General features: G+C 39.0%; 1 protein-coding gene across 7 annotated transcripts in view; it reads right to left on the bottom strand.

The window, feature by feature from the left end:
- The window catches only part of LOC101166006 (tensin-3), a 42,706-nt gene that overhangs the window by 4,780 nt on the left and 13,314 nt on the right, over window positions 1-24,612 (bottom strand). Inside the window, exons 2-20 of one of the 7 annotated variants that reach the window (XM_023965058.2) lie at window positions 23,324-23,485; window positions 23,129-23,179; window positions 22,907-23,029; window positions 21,588-21,652; window positions 20,490-20,573; window positions 18,934-19,046; window positions 18,460-18,520; window positions 18,183-18,258; window positions 17,964-18,093; window positions 17,650-17,715; window positions 16,935-17,036; window positions 10,916-12,079; window positions 5,817-5,974; window positions 5,592-5,727; window positions 4,087-4,167; window positions 2,792-2,906; window positions 2,162-2,691; window positions 1,809-1,895; window positions 1,598-1,729 (exon numbers count right to left, since the gene is read on the bottom strand). In XM_023965058.2, coding sequence (XP_023820826.1) covers window positions 1,598-1,729; window positions 1,809-1,895; window positions 2,162-2,691; window positions 2,792-2,906; window positions 4,087-4,167; window positions 5,592-5,727; window positions 5,817-5,974; window positions 10,916-12,079; window positions 16,935-17,036; window positions 17,650-17,715; window positions 17,964-18,093; window positions 18,183-18,258; window positions 18,460-18,520; window positions 18,934-19,046; window positions 20,490-20,573; window positions 21,588-21,652; window positions 22,907-23,029; window positions 23,129-23,179; window positions 23,324-23,473 — 3,424 coding nt within the window. In that variant the 5' untranslated portion in view covers window positions 23,474-23,485. The remainder of the gene's footprint in view (window positions 1-1,597; window positions 1,730-1,808; window positions 1,896-2,161; window positions 2,692-2,791; window positions 2,907-4,086; window positions 4,168-5,591; window positions 5,728-5,816; window positions 5,975-10,915; window positions 12,080-16,934; window positions 17,037-17,649; window positions 17,716-17,963; window positions 18,094-18,182; window positions 18,259-18,459; window positions 18,521-18,933; window positions 19,047-20,489; window positions 20,574-21,587; window positions 21,653-22,906; window positions 23,030-23,128; window positions 23,180-23,323; window positions 23,486-24,612) is intronic. The other 6 variants (XM_023965060.2, XM_023965059.2, XM_023965061.2 and 3 more) reach the window with 6 other exon arrangements.

Genomic DNA, 24,612 nt, shown 5'->3' with positions numbered 1-24,612 from the left:
ATGGATAATAACAGGGTTTAATGTGAACCGTGCTGAAATGCTCCGACATAGGGTTTCATCCATCAGCATGTCCTTCTATTAGGCATGTACTTGTGACTTTTTAGAGCTTTTAAAACATGTTCATGCAAGTTCACCAGTTCTCCTCCTGCAAATACTTTTCAGCACATTTTGAACGTTACAAGAGGAAAAACTCCAACAACTTAACGAGATTTTGTGAGATTTCAGTTCTCGTATTTCTGACAAGCTCAAAGGAGCTTCCTGTCCATAAAGCAAAAAATAAAGAATGCACATACCAGGAATGCCACAATTCAGTTTAAAACCCAAATGTTTGCGTTACCATTAAAGTGAATCCTGGGAAAGTGAATCATTCCATCTCTACTGCACACCAATATGTTTGCGTTATACGTGTCAAACACATGTGTGAGAAGGATTTATTATTTTATTAAAGGACACAGGCTTATAAGCTAACTTGTTCATTGTTATTTGCTGAAACATGACCAGAATGCTCCTCAAAAAACTTTCTCTCAAGGCAAATCTCTCTTCTGTCTCCAACATATGACATACAAAACACACTACATAGTGTTTTGTAGTAAGTAGTCACACAGAGACCTATGTTGACCTGAAGTTGAGGTATATCACCTCCTTTTATCAGATAGAGTTTTGTGGGTCGAGGAGAGTTCTACAGAATGTGCTGGGATCAGAAACACATCCTTTGTTGAAGTGCGAAACATTAGCTGCTCCGTCATCCGGTAGATGTTGGGTTGTTTTGTCATAATGTCCCCCAGGAAACACACAGAATGATGAGAGTTCACACACAGACATGTTATCAGGTTCCATCATGATGATGGGGAGTACAGTGTGCTGAAACTAAAGTATGTTTTGGGTGTGACATTTGGGTTCTCCGTAGTTTTGGACCGGTTAAAATCTCAGTCATGACAGCTAAATGTGAGCTCCGCCTAATGTACACTCAGAGACCGTGTTTCTTTCATTGACTGTATATTAGAACTGGACTGAGTGACCCCTCCCATCTCACACTCCAAACAGGAAGTGCCTGCTGGTCCCAAGAAGCCAAACCCCCATAGACTTCCATTAAGAAATAAACAGCTATTACTCAGTCATTCTGTTTGTCAGAATCATCATTCTTGATCTGCTTTTTTTTAACAGGTTCAGATCATTTTTTTTATTGTAAGTTATTCAAGTTATAAACTGGTCAATCAGGAGCCTCAATAAAAGTATGTGCTCTCAAGTTGAATGTTCAAAGGGTTTGATGGACAGATTCTCCATTCTCTAGTATTAGTAGGGGTGTGGACTCCAAACAAACAAGCTCACTCCTGATTGATGGGAGTAGTTCCCATAGAAATGTTGACTCACCCCGACTTGAACCAATCACTGCTTACTGACAACGCCTGGTTTCATTATGGCGACGACTGTGTCGCGTAAAAATGGTGACTAAATTGACTATTTCAATGGAGAACAAAGTAGGCCTTTTTCTATTGGTGACATCACACTCACTTGCTCCGGTTCTCCAATACAGTCAAATGATTCATCTTATCAAAGTTTCAAACCACTGTAACTTACAAAGCGCAAGTACATTTACCTTTTTTGCCTTGTTGGACAATTGTTGGAGGGGGCGTCGCCACCTTCATAGCTAGCCCGTAAGCCCCTTTAAATGAGTGGCTGTCCCGCACAATGAAGCACCCAGGCTCCCTGTCCTTTAAGACTGAGATGGCTTTGGGAAGAGAAACATTTACTGTGGATCCTAAAAATTTCACTGCATTTGTGGCTTTTAAGCCAAAGTTAACACCCACCTTGATCCCTCGAGATGTCAGACTTGTACCAGAACTTGGATGTGTCCTGGACAAACTTTACTGTAACTTGTTTGCTGGCCAGAACGTCTGGAAAAGTCATTTAATAAAAATGTTTACATCTACGAAGGTCACTTTTTTAGCATTAAAATATAGAGGTGTCAAAAGAACAAAAAAATAAAAGAGATGAAGAATAAATCCTAAATCAGATCAACAGCAGCACATGGCATTTAACCAAAATAAAGGCTTGATTTTAAATGAAACTTTTAGAAGTCATGTTATCATATTTCCTTATAACTCGCTTCAATGTTTTTTTAACATATGATTATCTGGACACGACAATCCAAAAATATTACCTGGCAGTGGTGAGGCTGTGTGTAGAGGTTGAGCTGACATGTCTGGCAGGATGTTAGGGAAGGGGATGCTGAGGGAGCTCCCACTGTGGGGGCTTGAAAACCCACTGAGTGCTGGAGAAGCTGTTCCAAGGGAATGTTCTCCATCGGATGCTCTCTTTTTCTCTGGCAGCAGTGGGGGCTGCATCTGGGGAGTCTGTGACCAATTCTGGGTGTCTGTAGAGGTCAATGGGTCTCTGTTAACCGCCATGCTGGGACAGTTTGTGCCGTTGCACTGGACCGAGTCATCCTGCTCTTCAAAGGTCTGAGCGGGGCCACGGTTCAGGGCATAGAAAGCCATGTGAGTTCTCTGACTGCTTCGAGGAGAGCTGTGGGCATCAGGGATCGGGTGCATGTGGGGGTGGTGTGCCAGAGTGGATTTGTGGCTGTAGTCCATGGACATGGAGTGCTGCAGCGGCTGTCGGGCACTGGGGTAGCCGCTGAGAGAGGAGTGGCGACTCAATGGGGGATGCTCTGGCCAGGACTGGTTCCTGCTGAATTTTTAGTGTGGAAAAATCAGCAAAGAGTTGGGTTGATACCTTGAGTCTTTACCTTCTGCTGTTACAAAATATTCATGTTTCTATTTATATTTACCTGTCAATGGATTGATGGGCCAAGAATGTAGACATCAGCATCCTGTGGCAGTTGATGGTGGAATCTGGAAAATTCTCTCGTCCGACACCATTGTTCTCAGAATATCCTCTGGGTTCTGTGTGACAGATAATAACAGATTTCAAACAAAACGAAGGAGAATGTTCTCTATTTTAAAGAACCAAACTAAGAATAAATGGAGGATTAGCGTAGGGCAGCTCATTTACTGAAAACGTTTAAAGAATTTTGAAGTTTCTTCTCTTAGGGAAAAAAAAATCTCTGTTTCAACATTTCAACACCACTACAGGGTTTTAATTTTAGTTAAAGTCTCCAAAGGGTCTTGGAGTTAAATGCACACGAACAATTAAAACCAATAAATATGCACCACAATTTCCTAAAAGCTTTATCTAAATCAGGTGTGTACAAAACTTTTTAAGCTGTGCAAAAATATTTTCCACTTTGATACATATATTTTAGGAGAAAGAAAAAGCCCTTTATTTTCGTGGTCTGGTTGCATGACCTCCCGTAACCATGGAAACAAGGCTGCAGTGAATGCAGAGACTTTTGCCTGGATGTCTGGGGTAGTAAGCAGCACAGTGGGGGCACAGAACTTTTCTCAGGCCTTTAGAAATACTGTAGATTTCCATGGAAACAAGCCAATGAAAAGAAAAAGAATGGGAGCAAAACACAACAAAGTTAACGTAATCACTATATTGTGTAATTTTATTGATGTGACAAATAAAAAACACCAGAATGTATATTATAAGTGTTGCTCTATAGTGTTTTTTTAAGAATATATAAAATAAACAGTTTACAGTTCATGGCAGATCATGCTTAGCTGTCTGTAGCAGAGAAGAATTATGAATCTCCCTGCTTTTGATGACAGAATATCTTTGTTTCAGAGTCTGTCTTAAAAGTGAACTTAAATGCTACCAATAACAATGTTGCCTTTATCAAGCAGACCAAAGGTGAACCACAATAACCCTTCAAGAGAATCCAAACAGGCAGTCACAAGACAGACATGAAAGAGATGACATTCTCTTGTGTTCCATATTGTATTTGAAGGGAAAACATGAGATTTCTATAAAATAATCTTTCTATTAACCTATTCTATTAATCCTATTAATCTTTCATAGGATACCCTACTTTGATTTAGTCTCAAAACTGTTTTTTTAACACTGCTGTTACTCTTAGAAATAAATCCACTTTCCAATGGTGGACTAAAATGTTTTTTTTCCCTTTTCCCCTTCTAAAAGGAACAAACTCAACATCTTCTTTATAGTAGAACCAGAACATACCATGGCTTGTGCTGAAACCTCCATAAGACTGAACAGGTGATGGAATTTGCCTGAAGTCAGCCAGTTCTGGCATGTTTTTTACTGTAAAACAAAAATGAGGCATTAAGGACGCCGTCCAATGAAAATCATGTTTTTGGTGTTTTTAACATGTTGTTGCTACATTTTTTTAAGGATGTAGAACATATTTAAAGGTAATCAAACTTAAAATTGCATTTCTTAGTATTTCTATTTTCATGTTGTTGCAAATCAGGAGCAGATGAAAAATGTTGTTGGAAAAAGCTTGTAGGTGTGACATAGAAGATACAATGTCATGCCACAAGGTCTCGGCTCCGCTCCATTCTAATGAATCCACTTGTTGATGACTAGATCGATCTACGTCTATGAAGAAGCCTTAGGGATGCCCACATGAAGGAGGGATCCTCTCCCAGGACGAACCGGTCATGTACAAGAAGTCTTAGAGAAGAACTAGCTTATCTAACTCTACACCTACATGTCCGAATAGTTCCAACATTGCTTGCCATTTTTGTTGCACCAGTAATGTTAAGTTGAGGTTGTGAGGGCTATAACCTAGTGAAAGAGCACTAGCTGGTGGGGTCTAGTAAACTACTGCCGTTCTGTAGAAACTTTGTCCTAGAAAATGACACAGGTTCAGCCTAAATACTGCACAATTTTAAACTCAAACTTTATTTATTTATATAGCGCCTTTCATTTCATTTAAAAATACAAAGCACTTAACATAAAAGCAGATACAATAATGATAAAAAATGAAAATGATTTAGAACATCAAAAACACAGGACAATCACACACAGAAGGGACCCCTCCCTCACCAGATTCCTCCCTCCACCAACCCAGTTCTCCCAGTAGAACCCTGAACAAAAACAAAGAACTGCAGCTAAAAGAAGGTCTGGCTTCGTACTGCTGTGAGGAAACGGTATCATGGGGATCTATTAATTCCAAGGCCCAGCCCAACCATGGGCTCATTACCACAGCGCCCACCCAACACAGAGAAGCCTAGGGCCACTCTACAACTATTAGAGCACAGAGCGGGACCCCAACCAGCCCAATGAGAACGGGCACAGGAGCAACAGTACCCCCTACAGGTGGAGCCGGTAGTGCCCCAGAACAATGGATCCCCAAGAGGAAACACTGGAGTAAAAAACATCAGAATAAAAATTCTAATAAAATAAGACATAACAGTATTATTCATTAAAAAATAAAATACATAAAATGGTTAAAACATAACCTTAAATATCATAAGTATAATAACAATAAAAAGAGTAGAGCATCAAAAACATAAAGATATTAGTAATAGTCCTTAAAAAAAAGGTAAATTAATAAATAGATAAATAATAAAAGACATAAGCAATTTTCAAAGTCATGTCAAAGCCAGACTAAAAAGGTGGGTCTTCAGCCTCTTCTTAAAAACCTCTACTCAAGACACCACTGGGAACACTTTTAAACTTGGAAAAAAAAACTGATACTGGCATGACAACACTAAACTTACCGTATGGTGTTGGAGGTGAGATGGGGAATCCAGGAGTGGGTGGAGTCATATCCTGAGCAACCTCAACTACATTGTCCATATCAGGGCAATGGTCCCTGTATTCAACAGTGTCACTTCTGTACAGGACAGAATGCTGCTGCAGAAAAAAAGGACATGTAAGCATCACTGCAGCACACTCCTGTAGAAGAAAGTGTCTTAAAATGCAAACTTCTCTGCTGAATTTACCTGGGAGTGTGGGGCACAAGGTGAGTAAGCCTGATGACCCCTGAAATCCTTCGTTTCACCCCATCCGGGGTTGCAGAAGCCTGGGTGATCAATTAAATCCCTACCCTGGCAACTTGGATTCCTCGTGACACTTTCTGGGCCGTTGCTGGACTCGACATCTGCATGCACACATAGAAATCAGCCAGAAGGTCATTAAATGTTAACAGGTTTTAAAGCATCACTGACTTCAAGGAAGTCAGGACATAAAAACCCACTGAATAGAAAAGAGCAGCATATTGACCGTTTGCAACATACAGGCCATTTTTCAACACGAAAATGGTTTGAATTTAACAGACACTTTACTCTTAGATTTATTTAATAACAAGAAAAAAAGGAAAGTACAACTTGATAGAATCGGAATCTGTTCAGTGGCCACATTTGTAACCAAAGGTTAGTCTCCAGGAATGTTTTGTGAGGACAGCTGAGGAATGCCAGCAGCCTAACTGGGGGGGGGTCTAGTGTGTGTGCTTGTGTTTGGGGTTGAATGTTATTACTTCAGTGACGAGTGCTGTCACTTACTACCAGGATGTTAATGTGGGACCTCCCAATGAGCTGCAACCTCCTAATACTTAAGAATGCTAATGATGCGAGGGTGCTAATCATTACTGGCTTTGTCTGGTGCACTCATGCGTTTGTACACGCAAGTTTACGAATTACAGTCACAGCCGTTTTTAGTTACCCCTTGAGTGAAACCAGAAAAACAGACTAAAAACAGAAAGAATTCTTCCTCCGGTCTTACTTTTTCCAGACACAGTAACATGACTGATCAACACATTTGGGTGCAGAATAGTGAACCTTTTTGCACATTAACTTGTTTGTTTTTGCATAGCTGCAAAAGATGAGTCTGCCTGAAAATTTTACACAGTTAAATCAGGTTTTTGCTTGGACTGGTATAGCCCAAATCCAGAATGACACCTCCCATCCTCCACCTGGTATATGAATAAATTTACATCAAGTCCCAATCTTCCTTTGAATGTTACATATTAATAAACACCTTTGCTTCTTAACAAAAGAAATTTTTAATTGGACAATTTTTAAGCACCTTCATAACTTCTTCAGACTGGACTGCCTTTATTTTTAATTCACATTTCTTATTACTCTTCTTACTTGTGTGTTTTTATTTTCACCTCTTTGCTCTGCTGGGTAATTCGTCTGCATTCACACTTTTGTCAAATCACTCCAAAGTTCACTTGCAAGTGAACCAAGTTTTTGGAAGCCAGTTCAGGTGAGCATTTTAACCAGATGAAGCACCTACTGTATGTTAAGGCCGTGTCTTACAGCAACTACGTAGATTTTGCACTTACTGCACAGATGAAAATTGGTCATACGTGAATATACGTGGAAAAAGTGAGAAAAGTTGAGGTCATTATGTGAAATTTTCACAGATGTATCTCAAATAAACCACGTTAGAACCCCAGACGAATGAATAAACAGCGGCAAGAACAAGTAAATCAAAGTACAACATTGACCGACCACATGTTAATTATTGCACTGTTTATATGCAATTATTGATTTGTACGTCAATTGCGTACTTTTTAAATGATATGTGCGCCATATAGGTAATATAAGTTATACTTAGGTGGTAAATGCCTGAAAAGTCAGTTTCCACATACGTGGACATATATGGAACAGTTGTGGAAAGCCACGAAGCCACGAATACACAGTTGCGTAAGATTTACGTGAAAGTTGCATATAAACTACGTAAAATAGGTGTAAATTGTGTATTTCTCAACCAACCAAAAATTCTGAAACTGAATTCACGAAAAGACCCATGGGTCGAATCCCTTTGACGAATGCAAGAAACACTTATGACTTACGTATATCATGTATCACGAAAGACCAAAATTTTATATGGAATATGCGCAAAATGTAAGAATTGGCTATGTGACACGGCCTTAAGGAAGCAAAACGTGATATGAATTCAAGGTTCCAGGTTAAAGTTGAAGGTAGAAACTATTACAAACAGGTCTTACAGCAGTTCAGGTGAATACCTGGATCCAGGAGGATTTTGAATCCAAACCTGAGACGAGTTAAACTTATAGGCAATTTGTTTGGTTGCATTTTAAAAGGTCCAAATTCAGTAAGACAAAAGTATAATAATATTTTAAACATTTGCTTTGTACAAGTCATGACTCACACACCAAGTGACTCAGTAAAGTATTAACTTAAATGTCTTAAATTATGAGTGAAAAACAAAAAAATACAAATATACAATAAAAATCTTTAAAAGCATCAATCAAAGCATTAAGTTCTTCTTAATTTTTTTTTTCTGTATACAGCTTCTGCTCCCTTTAAGTACATGATTACTATAATCAGCCTTTCCTTTTATTCACATGCTGTCATATAATTAAAAGTTTGCATAAATGCCTTACACAAGTGGGGTTAACAACAAAAACATGATTCCATTTAGGGACGATTGCAGGGATTAACCTCTGCCTAACTTGACAAAAATCAAGGAACAGATTGCAAATTTGGGAAAAATGAAGGCAAAACATTCACGCCAACTTCTGTCGGAACATCTTTTAGAGCAGGTTAACCTTGTCACGTCATGCAGACCTTAAACCCTTAACTAAGCTCTTCTCTCTTTCAAAGGACTCTTCAGGTACATTTGCTTAACCTGGAAAAAAAAAGGCAATTTCTAACTAAAATAGTAATGAGTTGCTTCTTTTTTACTATTTACTGTTCCAAAAAAAAGCTAAAGATATAAATAAAATCCTAACATATCCTAGGGCAAGAAATACTTAACCTTTTCTGCATTAAAACATTTGCATAATGGCTTAATGCTATCTTCATCTTGAACTGGAAAAGCCATTGCTCAGAAAGTAACATCAAAACCCCTTAAGGGGTTCATGAAATTAAATCAGTAGTAACTCATTCATAGGAAAACGGCTAATGTGTAGCATGCAACAGGTTATCAGATCCAGACGGTGCACGAATGATTGCAACAATACAGATTTTCCCAAAGCACAAAGTACTGTGGCGTTGAGTATGATTAATGAGGCCCAAACGCTACAACAAAACATAAGTAATGTATCTGAGGCCCACAACAGGAAATCCACTGTCACAGCTCATTTAGCCCTGAAGATGATCAGCTGCTGCATCAGCAGATATGGTGTTTCTCTGAATGGTAGAAATGTTTACACTTCACCAGAAAAACGTAAAATCTGGAATAAAGTCCAGATATTCCTTTTTATTTTGGTCAATTGTACATTAGACCTACATTTTGTTTAAATGTCTATTTTCCCCCACATTGCAGCTGTAAAACCTCTCCACAATTTAAAAGCACAAATACCCTTTTTTATTGTTATTATCTATTTAAAAGGTTTAGCAAGTCTTATTATGATACCAGCAGCATTACAACAGTGCTGACATGCATGCACAAGTTTATTGAACATGACCGAACAGCTTAAAAAGTCATGACGCATTATTCAAAAACAGAAATCAATAACACTTTTGTATAAAACCGCAATAACTTGTTTTATTTTTGAACTTAAAGTTCAACATTTTGACCTTCAGGAAGAAAAATCTAAAAATCAACATCAAAAGCAAACAGTTCCATCTTTTCCAAAAGCTTGTTTGCATAGCCTTTGGTGTTTGGTAGCTAGAGTGGAGTGTGTGTGTTGATATGCGCAGACAGGTAAGTCTCTGGGATCAAATGGAAAAAACTTCACCCTCAAGGCTCACTTGTTCTTCCTCTGGAAATTTTTGAAGCCTTCCCGATCTGTGCCCTTCAGCCACTCTGCTCACACTGGGATTTATGCAGCCAGACGCCTTTACAGATCCTTTTTGCTTCACTGCATTTGCATGTACACTGCAAACTATTTGAAACTGGCAGATTTAAAACCTCGTTTAAAACATTCAATACATAGAAAAATTGCTTTGTAATTTTTGGTCCAACTTTAAAGATGTTATTTTACAGTGTGATAAATGTTGACAAGTAAGTTGAGATTAAATTTCTTATGATAAGTTTTAGATTTTATAAGGGTTTATTAAGATGGGCCAACTGTTACTTAGATCTTTATCTCATTTTGTTCACATTTTGCTCTAAAATGAGCCATTTCCACGTATAACGCTAGTTTTTTGTCGCTGTAATCAAAATGAACTACATTTAGGTAAGAACAATGTGTTTGGAACTAGCAAAACACAAAACCTACAAATCTGTTCAAATGTTATCAGTTTAAAGCAACAAAACCTTAAAGATGCAATAAATAATGCTCTTTAAAATGTTTTTTCCATGTATCCACATCAACGCCAAAAAAGAGCAAACTGGAACCTTGCAAATTTGTTACTGCAAAAACAGGTTATCTAGGAATAATTCAAAAAATCTTAAAGTTAAAAAAAGGCAAAAAATCTATCTGCCAATATTATCATTAAATTTGTCTCAACAAGAATTCTTATCTTAAGAAAAAAATTCTAATCAGTAAGATGCATTTTAACTAATATTGTTTTGCTGTTGAAAGACTTTCCTAAGGGAATATTTTTCTTGCAAAACAGAAACAATGGTCTGTTTACTTTCTTAAGATTCAGTTTTTGCAGTGTTGTGGCTTGTAGATGTACACAGATGGACGATAACAGATCAATTCATCTTAAAATTGAGAAAAAATGTGTTAACGGGGAAAAAACAACCTTAAACAAAGCAATTTTGTCAAAATCTCTACACGAAAAATGCAGAGAGACACTGCAATGCTCACAAAGCCTAATGGCAGATACACATCCCTCACTGATCCTGTGCTCAGATAGCGTCGCAGACAAGTTTCAACTGCAATCTTTACTCATAAGCACACTGAGCACATCTGAAAACTTGGCAAACAGCCGGCTTTTTCTGTCAGTAAAACATGTCAGAGGGGCGAGTCAGAGAGGCTTGTTTTGTTCAGTCTCTGGTGAGGGGAAATAAAGCTAATATTATTGGAGAGAAATAATTCAAGTTAGAACGGACATGAAAATAGTTTCATCTGTTATGCTTGTAGTAACCAGGTAGCTGACATCTCTAGTTTCATGAAAACACATTCCTTTTCTGGACAACATCAGCCAACCCCACCCATACTGTCTGAAGTTCTTACCTGTCTTCTGTGCGTTTTTCAGAGCTGCTTCATTACTATTGTTGAATCTGAGATTGAGGTCGTTTGAACATTTGCTGATTGAGCCATTGACATGAGTCACGTTGTTGCTCTTTTGGGACGTGCCGGACACTGGAACGAATGAGGGATCCAAGTCCATAATCAGCTGATTCAGCTGATCAATTGAGTTTTCGATATCTATTTTTAGAGATTTGAACTCTTCATCTCGTTTGTTGTTATTGTTGTTGTTTATCATTGCCTGATCTTTTGGCGGGACCATGTTTCTGATGGTACAGGCAGCTGCACTGGTGACAGGTTGCTGCGGTTCAGTGAGCAGCCCCGCTGCACTTCTTGGTTTGCCCCCAGGGTACGTTTCTGTGTTGCTCTGATCTTCTGCCATGTAGATAAACTGTTGCGCAGCAACCATCTGCTGCTGCCGAACCCAGGACTGGGTGGAATAGCTTCCCTGTCTGTACACATGCTGCTTGGATGCATCGGCACTGGGGTTAGAGGAGGCCACAGAGTTGCTCCTGGAGGTCAGAAAGCATCTTTTGGCATCTGCGTAGGATCTCTCATAGTCCTCTACGGAAGGAGGAGCAGCGTTGTGCCGGTGGTTCTGGCTTTGATGCTCCTCTCCCGCAGGACTACCAAATCCATCGGACAGCAGGGAGTTTTGGCTGCTCTTGTGGCACGAAGACGACAAGGTCCCCAAGCTGTCCACACTGTGCAGATCATTGCCTGTTATGACTTCATCATCAAGGATGTCCGTCTCCCTGTCGCGAGGGCGACTGTCTCCACTGACCTGCGATTTCGTTGACACTACTTGTTGAATGCCCCCATTAGGTCCTTGATCATCCATCTCCTCCAGTGAAAGATCTTCAAGGCCAAATCCACTAAGGAGCCGCTTCAGCTGAACCTTTTCCTGCTGGCTGGGTCCCTGGTTCGTCTTGACAGCAGCGGTGTTGGAGTTAAGAGGTGCGGGTCTTTCTGTCCACAAAGAAGTGCTGGACAAGCCCGAATCGCTGCTTACAGAGAGCGTGTGGTCACTGTGGTCTGGGCTGGAGGTGGTGGAGGTTGTGCTGGCCCCTCGCCCAAGTGTGGCCTCCCCAATGAACAGGTTCCTCTTGCTAGTAGCTTTGTCCTGGATTAGGCCTTGACAGCGTGGCGCTGCAAAATAGAAGAGATGCAGCGCTTCATACAGTCAGCTGGTTTGGACACACTCAAAGACGCACACAGACAAAAGGAAAGACTGTTAACATGCACAGTCACGCCATCACACAAACTCCAGCATGTTCAAAGTGATGGACAGCGTCACTTATTATCACACCCCAGCACATAATAACAACATTCCAACCAAAAAGAAGAACAAATAACCAGAGGATTTAAAGACAGAGAAAACATGTTAGTCATTTCATTTAACTGAGACAAATGACCTCATTGGATGTTCCAGAGACAAACTGCCAAAAAAAACCTTTCCTTGCTTATGGCAGCTTAACATGTGTTACGCTGAATGATTTTCTTCTTCTTCTTCGAGTTAAAGCATTAAATCTTCTGCATGCTGCTACAGGAGTCAGACGGCTGCATCTCTTCTGACCCCTACATTCCTCACCTTTCTGCTATAAAGCCACTCAGTTCACTCTCACTTGCCCTTTGACCCCTGGCATATGTCCAAACATCCTCTTTAATCCTTAAACATAACTTAAAAAAAAGATGTCAGTTATTTTGTTTCGAATCACAAGGTAGGCAGAAAAAAAGAAAAAGGAGTGTAACTGCGGTAGGCTTAAGGCCACCCCTGTGACCCCCCGAGCAGGATGAAGCTTGTTCAGAAAATTGGATGGATGGAGGGTCAGCCAGGCAGCAAGAGAGGAATTCAAAAGTAATGGAGCAAAGTTCTTTGTAGCAAATGAAGCTGCAGTTTCACTGTCAATCTCAACAAAAGAGCTGGAACGTGACTCCTGAGCTTCTCTTTTAAAACCACCGCTTTAAGGTCTCGTCTTTCAATAAAGCCCTCAGCAGAGAATCCGAATACCAGACATGAACGATAAAGGTTCCTCCTCCCCCCTCCCCTCACACAAATCTGCATCCCCTCTGGAGCAGCTTGGGCTCAGCGCTCCGCACAGGTAAGAGCCATCAGGGGTTTCCTTACCAAGCAGTTTAACATTTCTATTTTTTAACTGTGAAATTGTGAATCCATTCTCTACCAAATTTGCATCAATAAGAAATTGTCTTACCTTTGTTGCCCCTGCCACAAAAGTTTTTTGGCATTATCCGATATAAAATAAGAGAAGACAACCCACGGTGGCTGAACCGCCAGATAACTGGAAGAATAAGTAAACCCTGCTTTCTAAGAGCGTTTACACTCTACATGAAGGGGGGGGAGTCGGGGGTCTGAGGTCTCCAAATAAGGATAGAGGAATGTAAACAAGTAAGGTGTGGCTATAAGGCGGAGGCGGGGTGGAGAAGGCTGGTAACCTGACCTCCAGTTTCTACATTAGGGGACAAACCCCATAGGGAGAAAAAGGAGGGTAAAAAACAGGGAAAAGAGGGCGGACCAAAGAGGATCATGGGATGAAAACAACATTCCTGCAGCTCAAGACATTCTCACTCAGTAAAAAAGATGCTTTTTAATTAAAGCAATCATTGACTTCTGCTGGGAGCCTGGGGCAATTTTCATGAGAAGTGGCAGCCAAGATGTTTTTCTCTCACTCGTGTGTGTCAAAAAATTACATGCTTGCTGTATTTATGTACAAAACTAGAAAGAAACAGATGTGCCCAAAACCCAATTATGGGGTTCAAGAATTGTTTTAAAAAAACAGCATTACCTATTTGAATTGCACTGACAAACCAAAACTGGTTTACCAACTATGCTCTTAGCTTGTGAACTCTGGGAGAAGCAGTCAAAGCATTTTTTATCTGGAATTCATCACACTGGCTGTTATGGTAAGGTCAGACCCCGAAATCCAGCAATTACAGTGCAAAAAGTAGAAAGACCGCAACAGTTCCTTAAGTTACTCTCCCATAACTGGAGGTCTTGTTGTGTATGGCTCTGCAATTACCCGGCCCTTTCTATTTAGCCTCGTTTACTACCACCATCCACCACCCAAAACCCGAATATGTGAGTCAGAAAGTTGATCCTCCTCATTTTCACCAGCTTTGACTTCTGCATGTTCACCAACAAAATAGATCAGATTAAATTTAAAGCAATTTATATGATGCAACGCTTTTAGCAAAGAAAAAAAACAAAGAATTTCTTTGTAATTTGTATATTAATTATTTGAATCCTTTTTCAACTGTTTTTCAAACCTCTCATTTAAAACGAATCTGTATAAGTCATCTTTATTTATTTATTATAGATAATCTCTAGTAATGACAGTTGGGTAGATTTTCTGGAAAAAGTCTTAATTGAAAATGATTTTCTAATCGCAGAAAATGACATGCCAACTGTCTGACATGTTAAAGACCCTTCCTGAGGAAAATTGTGTTTGTGTGGCATTTTTCTGATGAAAGAGGGCATATATTCGGAAAATTACCTTAAAATTTGTATTTCTGAGTCTTTATTTAAATTGTTATAAATTAGGACCAGACGAAAAAAAATGCCTTTAAAAAACAAACAAAAACACAAACAAAAACGCTTATTTATGACGTAGAAAATACACTAGGCGGGCCACAAGCTCCCTGCTCCGAGCTCTCAGCAATGGGGAAGGGGGGCGGAGTTTCTACACACTGATGGGCCCGCCCACAACTCAGAGGCGAATTTCTATTGAACTACTGCAACTCTATGTTCTAGGAAACGACATGTTTTTATATTTTGACTAAAAACTGCATAATCATAATTAAAAGACCACTGGGAAAGCTTTTAAAATAGATCAAAAAATGATTGAAGTGGGTCTTTACGTAGTTACAACCAAAATTCCTTGTTGGCCACAAATGGTTGAAGGTCATAAATTTATACCAAAACGGAAAAAAAAAACAAAATCAACAATAACCTTATATAAACAGACAGGTCTTTGAGGTTTGAACAGTAATTCCAGCATTTGGATAAATGCAGACTGTCCTTCTTGAAAACTGGTCACTGTAAAGTAAATGAGGTTTTCTTTTAACAGACTTAACCCTACAGTGCCAAGTAGTCTCTAGACTTCCTGCTCTCAGTGACGCACTCCCCGAAGCAAACTGGGACAGCCACAGGGCTGCTGGTATGTAGATGCAGACTTCCAGCAAAGCTCGTGTCTTCTCTCTCACGTGCAACATTTACACAAGAAAGGCCAGTAAATTTCCCACATAAGTGCTGAACAATCAGGGAGATAGAAAGTTTCTTGATGTCTTTGCTTTGCTTTGAAAAATTTAATTTGGGTTGGTTTTTTTTTCATTGCTTTCCCCCTGAAAAAGGATGTAAAATTCCAAATGAGGGTTTTACAAAGTGACCAAGAGAAGCAACATGTTTACATCAAGCTAAAATCAGCTTATAAAACGGCAGAAAGAATACGGGAAAAGGGTGGAGCCGTATTTTAATGCTGCCACCACGTTACTCTATTCTGGGAGGCTGTTGTGAATTGTGTGGTTCGGTGGAGAGCAACAACCACAGCGAGGACGGGACGCCCCGACAGGGTGGCTCTGAGTGAGAGTGTCTAGATGTGTGTGGGCACTAGTGAGAGTATGTAATGTGTGGGATGGCTGAAGTATGCCTACTCATTTGATGAGAAAACAAAACTGAAATCTCCTAGGAGCCATCTGATCTTTCCCTGAATTCAGTCTAAACAGCATACAACACTTAAGACTGCACGCTAACATAAAGTTTTTGTACATCATCAAAACTGTGTTTGTAATGGCCAGTTTGATGTGGCAAATTTTGACTTAAGTAATGTATCTTAAAACAAAAGCTAGAAAATACATCAAGATACAATAAACTTGACCAAGAGGACTTTGTGTTAGTTTCAAATACATCGGTTCCTCATGGTTCAACATTCAAGGTTTCGCTGATTTTTTCTTTTTCTTTTTAACATCGTACTGTGTTCTGCGTCCTAATTGGCTATAAACCTTGTCAATTAATATTCTCTTTGCTTTCTCCTGTACAGAATGCCTTCAGTTTGCAGAATCGACATAAATCTTTGATCATGAGCAGATCCTTGTTTTCATTCTTATTTTTCTATAAAGGTTTGAATTTTAGGAATTAAAAGACCCACTCCAATAATTTGTTTTAACTTTTGCAAAAGCTGGTGGTCTTTTACTTATGATTTTTTCTATTTTTGGGCAAAATAAAAAAAACCTGTGTCTTTTTCTGGGACATAGTTTCTGCAGGGCACCAGGAGTTAATCAGAAATTCACCTCTGAGTTGTGTGTGGGACTGCTGAGTGCTCATTTCTCATCATTCCTTTGTTTACACTTGATTCCACTATCTTAGAGCCCCTCACAACTCCGACCTAACATTAGCTATGCAACAAAAATGGTGAGCAAAATTGAAAACAAAGGTGTACATGGAGATAGTTGTCTACAACTGGATGCATCAGAATGGAGCGGAGCAGGGAGCTTGTGACCTGTCGACCCAAGCCCTCACGTCACTGCTACAGGCTTTTCCAGCCAAAGGCATTGTTTTGTCTGCTCCTGATTCACAACGATTTGAATACAAACATACTCAGAAATGCGGTATTAATCTTAACTTTATTTATATATGTCTTCTATCATGAGAAAAATGCTTCAAGAACATGTAAACACACCAAAAAAACATTGTCATTTGAATGGGTCTTTAAACAAGAGAGAAAAGTGTGAAAATGATCGTGTTTGTCTCAGATAAGTGTAGAAAGTGTGTAGTGAGGGGTTTTACAGCCCTAAAAGGTCTAAAATCCCACTTCACAGATTTCACCTATCGTGGGTTTTTCCCACAATAAACCAGGGACCACTGTACATATTTTTTAAACATAAAAAACTGACAAGCAATGATAAAAAGCTATTTTTCCTTTACAATACTTTTTTCAGATTAAAACAGAGGCCTTGACACTGTTGTGGTGGAATTTTGTTCGGGCTTTACCTTCACCATCGCAGATGTTCTGGTACGAGTCCCAGCGGGTTAGAGGATCTGTCGTGTTGTAATCCACAACAACATCTGGACCATTTTGCCACCTGTCCACGCCTGCAGCCAAAAAAAAAACATTTGGATTAGTAATGTTAAAAAAAAAATCATTGATTTCAGTTTCTGATCATCTCTTAGTCTCTCAATCTATTGGAATTTTTTGTCTGCTCCTGATTCATGGTAATTTGAATAAAGCAACACTCATAAATGCAGTTTCTAGCCTAATGTTCTTTATATATATCTTCTATCATGAGAACAGAGCCACAAGAACATCTTAAAAACACTGAAAACACCATTTTCATTGGAGAGGGTCTTTAAGATGTTCTTGAGTTTCTTTGTAACTTCTCATTAGCAGTAAGTTCTTTCAAAGAAAAGGTATTTTTAGACTGTTAAGTTTTCAACAAAACTACTTGCTAAAATATGTGACTGTTTTGCTAATGCAGAGGACTTTAGGAGAAAACGAAAGACCCAAATCGTTTCCTTTCCGTAGGGATCTGGGACAGCACATGCTGAGCTTTTTCACCCCTCTGTCAGCACACACTTCACAAAACATTTCCTCGCTACAGCATTCCTCACCAGGGGGCAGAGGGGGGAAGCACACAAATAAATGTCTCCAGACTTTCTCCTAAACTATCTCTTTCAGTAAAAACCTTTAACAGGGAGAAATCTGTACCTGGGATCTTCTCTGGCCCCTCTGAGAAAACCAGCTCCACTTTACCGTAATCAGGAAATCTGGGATCTGAAATGACAGAACACACAGGGATGCCACCAATTTCATTCGTTCAAACTACAGAGATGACTGGTGTTGTTAGTCTGCAGCTTGGATTCCCTCAGTACACGTAACATGTTTTGGAAAAGAAGATTACTGGTTAAAAGTGCCAAGTGTATAAATTGAGTCCGGACTGTAAACGCTGTGTGGAGCGGAAGAGCTGATGCTGACTACAAGTTGCAAGTTGAGGCCTGCTCCCAGAGTTATTGCAGGTGTACCTTTGTTGGCCACCTCCATGTCCTCCTTCTCAAACATCAGGTTGTAACCCTGCACTGCTCCCGTGTGGAACTGCAGCCGGAAAACAACCTCTCGCTCCGAGGTCACGTCACTTTTATGATAACATTTTATCTACAAGGGACAAATAAAGAGAATATAATCACTGCAACACACTCTGATCTTTAAACGTGCAAGAACAAATTTTCCTGTTGAGAATTTACCATGATATCGCCTTTCAGGAGCTGGGCAGGCTCCAAGGCGATGCACACCCGATCCCTGTGGCCTGGACCAATGTGACTTTAGCAGACAACAGAGAAGACAATCAAAGACAGTCAGAGTGTGGAAGCAATTACACATCCTAACACATAGCAATAACACAAAATGAAATCATCATTGAGCTAACGTGAACGAAAAACTGCTGTAAATCAGAATGAAACGCATTTGAAGTGATTGGTAATGTTCAAGTGATTGTGTAACCATATTTCTCTAGCTACTTACTAGACTCCAGATGAGTACACTGCTTGCATTCCTTGGTAAACCTTAATGTATGGGCGACAAACTGCCAAAGACAAACAATTCGTTTACACATTTTTTTCACAGGTGTTTTGATAGCCTGATATAACGTCTCATATTATTAACATCACAGAAAAAAATCAAGCTTCTTTAATGAGAAAAAGATTTTAGCTGTGAAATTTCCGATTAAAAAAGTGAAAACAGCAATTTCCGCATTAGATGTGATATCCCATGGCTTTTCTGTGAACTGGATAAATCTTCTTTTCAGTTGTGTTTATGTACACAACCACCCTGTGCCTGAGCATGCAAGTGTGAGTTGGAAAATGAAGCCCTATTAAGTTAAGATAAGGCTCCAGCTCAGATTCTGATGTGGTTTCTTTAGAATGACTGGTGGTTTTTTTTTCTCTACATTTATTGAGAGCAGCAGCTGTGCTGAGTAGTAAACAATCTGACTTGAACCTCTGGTGGCGTCAAAGTTTGGGATTCCATGAAGGATGACGCAGTGGAGGAACGAAGGCGAGGCATTAATCTTCATGGATCCGCTCAGTAAACTGTTGAGGATCCAAACATACCTGACAGAAAGGCGCACAGGTCAACATAACCAAGATTATTAGATGTTTCCCACAATAGAACATGAGCTAAGATCCACAAGGAAAGGCAAAAAACATTAATATGTGTCTTTACACAGAATACTGTTTTTTAGGGAAAAAGAATAGAAAACATTGCAGACCAAGTAGTACCATTAACGTAGACATGACATATTTAAAAGAAAGTGACTATTTGCAGGTAATTTTCTAAATATGTGCGGCCAGTGACAATTTTTTCTTGGGTTTTCTTTGGATAGAATGTGCAACCAACAACAACATTTACCCTTAAAACACAAGTGGGCAATGCAGCAATGTGCATCATGAATTTCTATCGGTTTTTGTGCACATAAATATGTTCAAATAACATGAGCCTATTTAAAAGTGGACTGCAAGTGGAAAATTAGGGGGTTCAATTTCCAGGGTGCGCAGTGAGCCTCATTCAGCTTGTGTCCTTGGGCAAGACCCTTTGCACTGCAGCCTAACCATGTAGCGACCAGGAGTCTTAAGTCTGGGTCCCCCCGTGCTGGTCCCGAGCCCGGATAAAAACAGGGTTGAATCGGGAAGGGCATCCGGCGTTAAAATCTCTGTCAAACCACGTGTGCGAAACAGTAAAAGCTGATTCGCTGTAGCGACCTCTGAAGGGATAAGCCCAAAGTCAAAAACATCAGTCCATTTAAAAATGAATGTATTTTTACAGCTTTAAAACAAAATTACAAAAACTCTAAAAGAAATACTTAAAAAACCCTAGACATAAGCATTGCAGCCCAAAAGCAAAAACAAAATGTTTAGGCATTTATTCAGGAAAATATTCACCACTTCGGTTTCACACTTTCTGTTCTATTGAATCTTCATTTTAAAAGAAAATACAATTAATTAAAAACTCTGATAATAATGAATAACATGGTGATAGAACTAATGCACAGCAGCCAAGTTGGCAAATCCACATTAAAACAAGCATATTTCTTATTTAAAACCTGACCAATGTCAGCAAACGGTGAATGAAGCACCATTTTGCTTGTTGTCATTCACACCTAAGTAGTAAAAGAGCAGGATGAACTGAAAATAAACTGCACTAAACAAACACTTAACCACTTCTAGCACAACTACCAGTATTTTTAATCTAGTATTGAACCATAGAAGACTTTAAAATGACTTAACTTCTTAAGGCCCCTGGCTCTTTTTTTTTTATTTCCCTTTTTATTTCATAGTCACAGAGCCCCCCTTAAGCAGAATTTACTACTGTAGTAATATAACCAACAATGTGATGTCCATGCATGTAGACGCCAGGTCTTCAGAGGTTAAAATACTGAATAGAAGTTAACATCATAGTGTTTCCATTGAGTGATGTGGCACACTTGAATGCTGGGAGGTCATACAATATACTTTCTGTCACAGAAGACAAGCACACACTAATAATTTAGGTCTTACCGTTTCTGCGAAGGTGTCATCAGAGCTGAGACCTTATCATCGTAGTACTTCCTCATTGCAAAACGGTCCAGCGCCTGATCAGCACTTTGAGGAAGACACACAGTCATGTTAAATACTTCAGGTAATTATAACTCAAGAGAAAGATTACACTCTGAAGAGTAATTGAAAAGTAAAAACCCACTCTTCAGCTAGGGTCACCCAGACATATACACATACACATGCAAAGACTCACAAAATAGACAGGAGGGAAAGTAACTGGAGAGACACAGGATTCCAACAGAGAGGAAGAGAATGTCAGCCTTAAGTAAACACGGGGGGGTAAAGGGACAGAGAGAGGCCGGAGTGTGTGCACAGCTTGGCCATTCAGACAGACCTAAAACCAACAGGCGCTGTAGGCTTTTCAGCAGTTTCCCTCTCATCTGCCATTTTTCTCTGCTCGCCCCTAAATCTATACCATTGTAAATCTGGCTTATTGTTCTCCTATGTCTTCCTCTAATCCTTTATTTGGCCTCTGTGTTTTACATTCATGCCAGTGACCTAGTCCTTCCCTTTGGGATGATTTGTGCTTACACTGTGATGCTGTCATGTGCAAAAACGATCACCAGACCAACTACTTCTCAACATGACTTCATGGCTTCCCAAACATAAACAGATTTGCTTGACTGACAATGGCTGAAAAATAAGAATGGTTTCTCTTAACAATAAAATGCCTATCTTGAAACTGATGCTAAGGCCAAGGGCCATTCAGTGACTGCCACGCTTCTAAGTTGATCATGAAATTGAATACTGGATGATTCATAGCAAAACATTCTACTTCTTCTTCTTTGAGTCAAGACAAAACTTTCCTTTGACTCATTTTCTGAATCACCATGACCTCAAGTTATAGGAAGTGAATGCATCAAGCAGGATTGAGCAATGATTTTGGTTATGGGGTCTAAAATGAGACGGCACGCATTGCTGTGGTTTGTTGTGATATCGTTCACTGCCAAATGTGTGTGTGGTTGTAGCCTTATGGTGGTGGGTTCTGCAGTCAGAGAAACAAAATCCAAACATTTCTGGTAGCACAACATGAGAATTGCGACACTCTGGAATGGTTACCTGGCAGAGACATCAGTGAAATGCACAAAGGATGAAATGACAACACCAATTCGACCCTTTCCACCCTGAGAAAAACAAAACAAGATATGACAGAAAATGAGTCACTAACCATACACAACTTGTGGTTTGCACATGATTTAGGAGCCCAGAGCTCTTATTACATGATTGTTCATAAACACAGTATTTTCAATCAAAGTATGAAAAAGATTGAAGTTTTTCTGTGTTTATTTTATAGATGTAACTTGGCCAAGGTTCCTTTAAAAATGATTCTCGTGCATTTTATCTTTTACCCCCACTGTAGCTGTTCCTTGTTCAACATACATTAACACAGCAGGTCTTGGTGTTTAATTTGATGGTTTGCTTCAGTATAGACATCTTCCTGAGTACTTGTATATCTCAAACTTAATAATATAGTAAGCCTGAGATAACCAACTTGCCTCTACAGACTGAGTTTACTTTAACAAAGAGTGGGATGGATTCAAGTCTACAAACACATCCTCAAATAACGCAAATGAAAAACGTGGGTTTTATACCGTTTAGACAGTTCAGATTGATTGGGTTGATTTAAAACTAGGTTTTACTTGAAAAATTTGCTAGAAGGTGGGATAATCATTTTTAAATTTAAAAACTCAATGTACAACTGTTGATCACAAGACTTCAACCCCTTCTGAATTTTGAAAATCACATGTGAAATAAAGACAAGCACCCAAAAAATGTTGCCGCAATGCAGTGGTCACAAATTAATCTAACCGCAGACATGAAACTGTTATTTGAAACAAAAGCTTAAGCATGTTTATTTCTGTTATTTCTATCAATAGCAGCCTGTCCCCAACCTTCAGTTCCTGAATTTGAAACAAACCCAAAAGTATTATATGCTGCAAATCCTATATTGATCACACTATTGGCTGGTTTCAAAAGGGAGCAAATCCCCATTGACTTCTATGTTAAAAAGTTAAACTTTCCACAAAATGTAAACTTATTTACAGCTAGGTGTAAATACTTTTTGGTAAATTAAGTAAAATAAAAGTCTCAACTTATTTCCTATTGTTCACATAACTATATGCCAGAGATTACTGCTCTAGTATATGCACATCTATATTTACAACAACAGCCAGGCCCCTTGTACCCATTTTCGGATAGATCAGAGATGGGTAATCTCTTATCAGAGAAAATTAGCAACAACAACAGCCCTAAAAATTACCTTCCGATCATCCAAAAAACAAACAATTAAACTTACAGTCTTCAATGTGAACTTGCCTATGTAGACTAAATGAGTAAGGAAAAAGAAAAGGTTAATTTAACATGGCTTGTAAACTCACCCTGCAATGTATAACAACCACATGTAGAGGGTCAGCATTGAGCCAGCTCTCCATGGCCTTACAGATGGTGCAGATCTTGTCCAAAGGTGGAGCGTGCATGTCTGGCCAACCTGTGTCCAGCGTCTACGAAATAAAATAGGTCAATGTAAAAAACAGCTGCTCCAACCCATACTCCACTGCAATTGACAACAAATGTTGTTTGAGAAGCTCTCAAATCCTCACCTTGGGGTTCATTTTAGAGAGCTCTTGCCTTCGCTCTGACAGGTTAATGGTCTACAGGAAGAAAGGCACAACCATAGAATCTATCAATGTCAATAACCCAATCAGGGATGAGATCAATGACATTAACCCTTCAGCACCGATAAATTACACTTATTAAGGAGGAAACAGAACAGCACATGATCAAACACAACTTACCAGGTAATTATCAGCATGCTTAGACTTGAGCATTCGAGTGACGTCCTTCAGGTTGTGCGAGTAGGTCTCATCAGAGCAGCCTCGGGGGAAGGACACAGCTATAATACGTTCTGTGATGTATGTGAGGTCTAGCTCATATCCTTCCTCCATCTTGAAAGTTTTCTGTTAAAAAATACCAAAGGAGACATTCAGGAGAGTTAATCTCTACAGTTCCCTTACACCATTTCCATTTTAAACAGGTAGTTTAAACTGAGTCAATATTTGATGGTCAAAGTCCTCAGATTTGGTTATTGTTTCTAGCTTTGACTTCAGCACATGGCTTCAGTTCTAGATTGTGTGATAGAAGGCTACTTGCTTAGACGTAACACATGCAAGAAAAAAACATACTAGCTGAAATAATACAAGGACTTCTCAGACAGATTGCTACCTATCTTTAAAATAAATACGACAGGATTTAAAAAAAAGACTGGATAACGACAATCTAGTCACCATAGATAATCTGCAAAAAGAAAAAAAAACAAATCCAAGGATTTTTAGTTAAAACATAAAAATCTAAATATCTAAGTTATTTAAAAGTAAAGTTAAACAGTACTGATAAAAAAATATGTAAAGATTTAAAAACAGAGTTTTAAACGCAAAATAGAACCAAATGATAAAAACATTCAACGTAAACAACACTGATAACCTTGTTCAACTGATAAGATCTGCTAGAAAACACGAGGTCCTGACTCTGTAGGGATGGTATTTCAACATAAAGCCAATTTATGAACTTTTGAAGATAATTAATTGTGGACATCATCAACAAAATTACTTAATAACATTAAAAAAATGCCAAATTTCATGAGGAATAAACAATGCCTTAACCTGACAAACACAAAAAACTAATAGTTTTTAATGATTAAGGCCTCCTTTTGGAGAATGCAATCCTTTATTGGATAGTGACCTGACATAACAGATGTTTTTGCAAGCACAAAAAATATTCTCAAGCGATGAAAGGATATTTCACTCACTGGAGTACCTAACTTAATTTGTTAGATTGGCATCAAACTGTTTATTGTGTGATTTAACAACCAATGACTTTACATAAACACAAACGTGCACACTAAAAACCTCACAAAAGTCATCTTTTCGGTTGATTACAGCTGTTCTTACGTCTCTCTACTCCCAAAATATGCAAATACAACATATTTGCTTATTTTGCTACTTGGATTTATAGAGTGTATTTATAGAGTGAATGCTTCTTAAAAGTTTTAGGTTGATAACTGCAACTGTTTCACAGTTTGCATAGA

This window comes from Oryzias latipes, chromosome 17 (genome assembly GCF_053564925.1).
Source record: "Oryzias latipes strain Hd-rR chromosome 17, Olatipes_Hd-rR_3.1".
NCBI lineage: Eukaryota > Metazoa > Chordata > Actinopteri > Beloniformes > Adrianichthyidae > Oryzias > Oryzias latipes.
This window is presented reverse-complemented; position numbering and strand designations above follow the sequence as displayed.